This window comes from Mus caroli, chromosome 16, assembly GCF_900094665.2.
Source record: "Mus caroli chromosome 16, CAROLI_EIJ_v1.1, whole genome shotgun sequence".
Lineage (NCBI taxonomy): Eukaryota > Metazoa > Chordata > Mammalia > Rodentia > Muridae > Mus > Mus caroli.
Genome location: NC_034585.1, coordinates 30,260,454 through 30,268,738, shown reverse-complemented (window position 1 = coordinate 30,268,738; position 8,285 = coordinate 30,260,454). Strand labels below are relative to the sequence as shown.

The 8,285-nt window shown below is 46.3% G+C and overlaps 1 protein-coding gene and 1 pseudogene across 3 annotated transcripts in view; one reads left to right on the top strand and one right to left on the bottom strand.

Moving 5' to 3' along the window:
• The first annotated feature begins 2,552 nt into the window (after positions 1-2,552).
• Positions 2,553-2,685, top strand: LOC115029625 (annotated as a pseudogene).
• A 1,113-nt stretch (positions 2,686-3,798) lies between these two features.
• Osbpl11 (oxysterol binding protein like 11) overlaps positions 3,799-8,285 on the bottom strand; it is a 75,022-nt gene continuing 70,535 nt past the window's right edge. For all 3 annotated transcript variants that reach the window (XM_021184876.2, XM_029470390.1, XM_021184875.2), the window contains exon 13: positions 3,799-5,378. In XM_021184876.2, the coding sequence (XP_021040535.1) occupies positions 5,316-5,378 (63 nt within the window). In that variant the 3' untranslated portion in view covers positions 3,799-5,315. The remainder of the gene's footprint in view (positions 5,379-8,285) is intronic.

Sequence of the window (8,285 nt, the reverse complement as noted above, 5' to 3'; positions counted from 1 at the left end):
TTGTTGGAAAATACCAAAGATACCAGTTAAGAGGCACAAGGAAGTGCAAAGTCACAAGGGTCACAAGGAATACCTGGTAATTGTTCAGGTTATCTCTCAAGACAGTTTCTAAGAGCCCCTAACAATAGCACATTCTTTGAATGAACACTCTTTGAACCCAGGAAGCAGGTGGGTGGAGGAATGTCGCTATCTGTTTTATGATTAGCATACCTTGGAGCATTGAGTCACAAAGGCCACATTCCCAAGTCAGGGCCTAAAGGCCTAGAATTTTGTTTTTACGTTATACTTTTTCAATATCTGATCAGGTTGTAGCTCTCAGCTACTTCTCCAGTGATGTGCTTTGGTTTTGGCTTTTATTTTCCCCTTAATCTGTAGGTTTGTAAGGGTCAATATAAGAGCCTATGATTCACCAAAGAATGATACCCTGGACTCTTACAACAAGTATATAAATACAAAGAGTATTTTATTCTGCAGAAGTCCAGCATGCTGGGCTCTCCCATTACCAAGCTAGAGAGACAACCAAGTGAGCTCACAGGCCTAATTTAAAGCACATTAGGGGATTTGGGAGTAGGTGACCTTTATCTTGCTCCATCTCTAGGAAGAGTCCATTACCGGCGCATGGAGGCTGGAAACTGTTGCTGAGGAAGTCTGGAAACTGCTGCTGACTCATTGTCCTTGCCTCAGGCAAGGTGGCAGGGTAGCTTCTGATAGCAGGGCAGTTTCTGACTAGCTGCCTGAAGCCCGGGTTTTTTTTTCTAGTAACTGACTTTCCTGAGCTTGCCTGGACTTGCCCAGGTCTTAGGCTTAGTCTCCTGGACTGCCAATTTGAAGCCTGTCATGGAGTCAGCCTGTCTCAGGGTATCTATGGAATTTGAAATTAGAGTTATACCATTCCATTCTGGGAAATTAAAACTATCTTCTCAGCCGGGCGTGGTGGCACACACCTTTAATCCCAGCACTCGGGAGGTAGAGGCAGGAGGATTTCTGAGTTCGAGGCCAGCCTGGTCTACAAAGTGAGTTCCAGGACAGCCAGGGCTACACAGAGAAACCCTGTCTCAAAAAAACAAGAACAAAAACCAAAACCAAAAAAACCTATCTTCTCTTTCACTCAGTTGGGATCCCCCCCCCCACTCCCCCACTGGGGGAGCACTGCAGGTTGGATTTCTGGGATTCTGCCTGATCATTCATTGGCTGGACTGATGCCTAGATTTGTGAGGGCATTTCCAGAGATGGCTGGCATGTAGGTCAGTGAAGACCTATTCTCATGTGGCCAGCACCATCCAGTGAGATGGGGCCCGGGCAGAATGAAAGACAGTAAACAGATGTTCATTTGCACACATGCCTGCCAGCCGTGGTGGTTTGAGTAAGAATGGCCCCCAAAGCTCATATTTTGAATGGCACTATTTGAAAAGGATTGGGAGGCATGGCCTTGTTGGAGGAAGTGTGTCACTGGGGGTGAGCTGAGGTCTAAAAGCCCATGTCAGGCTGGAGCTCAGCGGTTAACAGCACTGACTCTTCTTTCAGAGATCCTGAGTTCAAATCTCAGCAACCACATGGTGGCTCACAACCATCCGTAATGAGATCTGATGCTCTCTTCTGGGGTGTCTGAAGACAGCCACAATATACTTACATATAAATAAATCTTTAAAATAAAAGCCTCTCTCTCTCTCTCTCTCTTTTTCTCTCTCTGCCTATGGATCAGGATGTAGCTCTCAACTACTGCTCCAGTGCCTGCTTGCTCCTTGGTGCTCCCCACCATGATACTGGACTAAACCTGAAACTGTAAGCAAGCTCCCAACTAAAATGTTTTCTTTCATAATAGCTGCCTAGGTCATGGTGTCCCTCCATAGCAATAGAACAGTGACTAAGATACTAACCTCATTCATCTTCAACTGGTGCAGTTTGGTTGCTGTCAAGGCCCAAGACTCCTCTGAACTTTGGATGTGGATTCACACCAGCAACCCTCCAGGACCTGCTAGGCCCTCGGGGCATTGCTGGGGCTGCATCACTGGTCCCTCCAGCATGAGGCTTCCAGCTTCTTGACTTTGCGCAGAGGTCAGAGGACAGCTTACAGGTGTCATTTCTCTCTTCCACCATGTAAGTAGGTCCCAGAGAGAAAATGGAGATTGTCCAGTTGTAAGTCCAGACTGTCTCAAACTTGAGATGCCCCCGCTTCAGTTTCACAAGTACTGGGATTGGAGGCCTATGCCCATACCCTAGTTAATTGCATTTTTATTTTATTTAGTGAGCATGCTAGTTAGGGTTCTCTAAAGGTATAGAAAGGTAAATGAAAGTATGTCTTGGATTCCATAGTACACTCCAAGCATTCTTGTTTCTGTATTAATAGTTAAAAATAGTGCCCTTAAAAACACATTAAATGTTGGTGCTGGTGAGATAGCTCAGGGGTGAAGAGCACTTCCTGCTCTTCCAGGGGACTAAAGTCAAGAGGCTTATGACTAACTGCCTGTAACTGGTTCTAGGGATCCAACACGCCTCCACAATGTGCACATGAAGCTCCACAGACATACATAAACAATTAAAAGCTCATTAAATACCCTGGCAATGGGCAAAGAGACACTGTTGTTGTTGGTGTTCTTATATCAGTCAGGAGCAGAGCAGATGGCTGTCCTCCTAGCTTGATGCCTGGCTTGGTGGCCAAAGTTGCTTTATGCCTAGGACTCAAAAATCCAATCCAGTCCAATCTAGGCCGTTCAGTACAGAAGCAGGAAGACAGAGACTTGTGGACTCTCATGCCACCAACAGACCTGCCCTCCTGCACAGGCAGGCCAGACACCTGCTTGCTGTCATATCACGCAACACAGATGAATGATGTCACCCAGGGACCAGCCAGCTGAGTGGCCATCTTGTATCGGGAGCCACCACAATGTGCAAGAATGTGGTGGGCAGATGGGAGAGAAGGAGATGGAGCAGCTTGAGCGTTATCATGAGAGTTGGAACTGGAAACTCAAGCCTGTTGTGCATGGTGAGCCCCATCACCCGGGTCCATGGCGAGGCCAGGCCCAGATGCTACTGAGGGCCATGTCTGCGTCTGTGGCTAGTGGCAGGGACTGTTGCCAATGTTCAAGGCTCATATTACCACCAGTAGACAACATGGAGATGTTCCTGGTAGGATATCCAGGGACTGTGCAACACTCTGGAGAGCTGGCCCCATTTTTTTTTTTTTACCAGCTCCGGCCCTTGGGAGTACGCTGTGCACCTCCCCTGGTAGTGGAGGCTAGGTGTACCAGCTCCAAGGATGAGACCATGGGAGAGCTGGTCTCTGAAACTCATCTCCTGTGAGTGTTGGTTCAGGGGTAATGGCTTCTCTACCTCGCCCCTTAACACCTGTGGTGGTCAGGAAAGCTGGCCTCAGGGTCATGACAGTGGGAGAAGTAGCCCTGCCACTCGGTGGCTGCAACACTCAGGAATGCAGGCCCTACATCATGTCTGACCAGCACAGTAGAGCTGGCCCTGATGGTGGAGAGTAGAGGGGGGCACGAGTGAGTTGTCCCTGAGGGTATGATCGAGAGAGGGATGGGAGAGCTGACCCTGGGGTCATGAGAGTGGGTGACCTGTCCCTGTCCCTCATGGGCTGCAGCATTCCTCTCAGTACAGCGGGCCTTGCTTAGGCAACACAGTGGAGCTGGCTCTGGAGGTGTGGGTGCAGATGAACAGGCCCCTAGGGGATTAGAATTAATTTTTCACTTGCGAGTGGCTGTCAGTTGGAGACAGCTTTGGGTTGAGGTGTATGTCACCAATACAAACCCTTCTCTCCATTTATGAAAGAGACGCCAACACTGCTGGTCTCTATTTTTATTGTTTTTCAATTTTCCCAACACATGAACGACAGCTCATTTTGAGATTTTTTTTTTTCAGTGCACTTCACAGCAAAAATGAAAACGGAATCATTAAAATGGTTGTACACAGACCAATTCTTTTAATTTACAATTTGCTGAAAAATCATTGTCGCTGTTTTCATCCTATGAACCCTACTAAGAGAACGGTTTCTCAGAGCGCAGCCGCAGCCGCCTGGCACGGCCTACGAGAGAGCGACAGGTGCATTTGCACACTGACTGGAAGACCACATGGGCAGGAGCAGGGTAAGGCACCACTCTGGACAGTAAGGTAGCTCGCAGTAACAAGAGTCAGCACCACGAGTGGGTGCTCAGCAAATACTTGAATAAATGAAAACCATAATTAGCACGATTCTGTTCATCGCCAGCAATTCTTCAACCCCAATAAAATACCTATAAAAAACCAATTTTTACCTGAATGCAGATTCCTGCTTTTTAGTTCATACCCTTTCTTCAGTGTTTACATTTCCTTGAAAAATAAAATAAAACCATATGTTTCGTGTACTCAGCCACAGACATAATTGAATTACTGACAGACATGAACAGGTTGAAGTTTTAACTTTTGAGTGAACAGAGGTCAGATAAAGCGAACTTGCTCAGGATAGCACATAATACTGAATATGAACCTACAAGTGAAAATAGGCAAGGAAAAGTAACAGTTTTGTTCTTAATATTTTCTATTTTTTTTTAATGCCTTAGTTCTTGAGAAAGCCCAAAATCTCATATGGACATGAACACATTTTAAAAAATTGTCTCTTAAGTGTAATATTTAATAAAACTAGGTATTGAAAAATGTTCTGAAATTTTTCAAGTCAATGTTGTTTTCAAGTATATTAAAATGCTCAGAAGAAAAAAATTCCTCCATGGTTACAATTCTAATTATAAATACACTTTTAAAAGAGTTCCAACAGAGCACTGACGGCCCTCCTCAGACACAGGCATGGCCTCCAGAGGAGAGAGGCCTTGGTATGACAGCCCAGTGATGTGTGAACACTGACTTCAGGCACAGCGGCTGAACCCACTTGAAGGTCACACTCCTTTTCCTCTTGCTGGCTGACAAGAGCAGTGAGTACTTCAGCTATGGACAGAAAGCAAAACAGATGCTGCAAGAGACCTTACATCTTACTACAAAGGAACCAAAGTCATTGAGCTCTCTCTGCTGTTATCTGTTGCCCCCGAAAACACCAGAGGCTTGAGCAGCGTTCAGATCAGATCAGATGATGCAGGAACCGGTAGGTGGAAGGCTCTGAGATGGCACTGCTCGTGTTGGGGAGCAGGCTGGAGGCCCATCGGCTGTCCTTAACACTTTGGTCTTGCTGCAGGGGGATGGGCTCAGTAGGGACATTCGTGTTCAGGCTGTACAGTTATTAGCAAACAGGTCACTCAGTGCAACGACTCCATCTGAGAGGGCTTGGGGTACACAGAGGAGAACCTCGTTTGTCCAGTCTTAGAAAGCGTGTGTCACTCTGCTGGTTGTGATGGAATTCCTTTCCACAGAGGTTTGTGATACACCCAGCCATCTCCCTGAAACAAGTGGAAAGGGAGTCAGAGCACCATCCTGCCAGCATCTCCCATTCAGAACCCAACCAGAACCAACAGCAACATGGAGTTCCCCAGCCTCCTCGCTTGAGACCTCAGATGAGGGGGATGTTAGCTATGGTTTGCATGTGAACTGTTCCCTACTGTGGGTATGTTTAGGAGGTAGGGGATTGCTGGATCCTGGGAGGATTTGCCCAGCTCTGCCTCCTATGGACCTGACTGCCAAGGTGACAACCAGCTTCCTCAGGCTCCCAGCAGGCCCCAGCCTGCCACCAAAACAGACTATACCCCCTGAAGCATAAGCCAGGATCCTCCCCTCTTCAGTGGCTTGTCAGGTATTCTGTCCCAGAGGCAAGGACAGTGACCATGGTATGTGGAAATTTAGTGTGTGACTCTTGGACATGTAAGTTTGCAGAGGCCACTTCTAGCAATTAAACCATCTGCCAAGGTGCTGCAGACGGAGGCAGAGTACAAGGAAATGTTCATGAAGTCAACACCAAAGAGCAGAAGGAGGAAAGAGCTGTGGCAGAAATGTAGACATGCAGAATGCTACACACAGAGCAGGAATGTGGTGGGCAAGGTGAGGGTGATGAGGCCTGCAGGCCAGTGTGCAAAGGGTTAGCCTTGAACTCTGCCTTTATGCTCTCAGTCTCTTTAATTTAGTCAGAATTTAACTAAATCAGTCAGGCTCCTTCAGGCTGTCTTGAGTAAGCTTTGTCTTCATGTGACCTTGTCTTACCAATGAATCCTAAGGACTAGCTATGTGAATCTACCAAACTTAAAATCCAACTCCTTCTCCTACACCCAATACTAGCCAACCCCCAGTCATTCTCACCCATTCTTTTCGTTTGCCTTGTACCTAGAAATCCCCACTTGTTAGCCTCAAATTCAGACCTGAGTTACTCTCTGCTCTCAGCTGCCACTGTTTTAAATGGGGTCTCCCTTCATGTCTTTTTTTTTTAAAGATTTTATTTTATTATTTTATGTATATGAGTACACTGAGGCTGTCTTCGGACACACTGTAAGAGGACATCAGATCCCAATACAGATGGTTGTGAGCCACCATGTGGTTGCTGGAATTTGAACTCAGGACCTCTGGAAGAGCAGTCAATGCTCTTAACCGCTGAGCCATCTCTCCGCTCTCCCTTCATGTCTTTAACAACAGCCAACAACTGGGCTGTTTATTATATGAAATTATCTGGTCTACAGACCTCGGCAGCTACACTGCTCTTTGTCGGCTAACCACATTATACAATCATATAAAAATGATGTGCCAGTCAATTATCTTACTTTATAGACAAAACCCAGAGGGTTTGCGCTCAGTAGGTGGCACACATCTATATTCTCAGCACTTATAGGCTGAGGCAGGAGGACTGAGTTTGAGTCTAGCAGAAAGGAAACAGGCTGGGGGAAGTAAAAATTCTAACTTTAGATATTGAGGAAGCATCTGTGATATGCTGTGACCACCCTCAGCCACACTGGTACCCTTGTACCCTGCAGTGCTCTCGCATGTAATGGCACATGGCCCCATGCAGTCGCACACAGAACAAGGGAGGGCATTAACATCAGACATTCTACCCTGTCTGATGTACTTGTGTGCCAGCACCCTCAAAGGGACCCAGATTTAAACTTGCATGCTAAACTATGATCCCAGAGGCAGTTACCAAAGAACTTCTAGGTTCTACCAAAGCAATCCCATTATTTCATTACACTTATTTTTTTCACCTGTCTACCATCACAGCACGTGGGGATTTAAAAGATAAAAAGTGGCACACTGAGCCATCTCTCCAGCCTTTTCTCTCCTTTTCTTCTCTGAGACAGGGTCTCACTTTGCATTCCTACCTGGAACTCTTTACATCAACCAGGGCTGCAGGCAGGAGGCTTAACAGTTGAGAGCACCTGCTGCTCTTGCAGAGGACCCGGTTTAGTTTCACAACTGTGACTCCACTTCAAGGAGACCTGGCACCCTCTTCTGGCTTCTGCAGGCACCAGGCACATTGTGCACATACACATTCAGATAAACACTGACACATGTGAAATAAATCTTCAAGTCTACTCTTATGAATAGGCTCTCAATAACTCACCTAAGTGAGATGTTTACATGTTGAGGTGGTTTGAATGAAAATGTTTTCCATAGGCTCATAGGCAATGGCACTATAGGGAGGTGTGGCCTTGCTGGAGTAGACATGGAGGAAGTCTGTCACTGGGGGTGGGTTTGAGGTTTCAGGACCTCAAGCCAGGATCACTGTCATCCTCTCTTCCTGCTGCCTTCAGCTCAGGATGCAGACCTCTCAGCTACTTGCCAGCACCATGACTGCCAGCAAACCATCATGCCTCCTGACATGACAATAATGGACTTAAACCTTGGAACCGGTAAGTCAGTCCCAACTCAATGGTTTCCGTTTTAGGAGTTGCTATGGAGTCTCTTCACAGCAATAAAACTCGAAGACACTTATCGTATCAGTAGCAACAATGTCAGGGTGCTACTAGGCATGGTAGTACAAGCTTTAAGCCAAGCACTTGGGAGACAGAGGCAGATGCAGATGCAAGAAGATCTCTCTGTGTTCTAGGCTAGCCTGGTTGATATAAAGAGTTCTAGCTAGGTATACAAGGAGACACCCTGTCTCAAAAAAAAGAAAAGGCTCAGTGGTTAAGAGAACTTGCTGCTTGCTCTTCTGAAGGTCCTGAGTTCAATTCCCAGCACTCACATGGCAGTTCACAAATGTCTGATGCTGTCTTCTGGTGTGCAGGTGTACATGCAGACAAAAGACCCACATACATAAAATATATAAATAAATAGATCTTTAAAAAAAGAAAAGCAAAAATGAATGAGTGAATGAATGCATGAATCAGGGCTACTTTTCTTTTCTTTTTTTTTTTTTTTAAAGATTT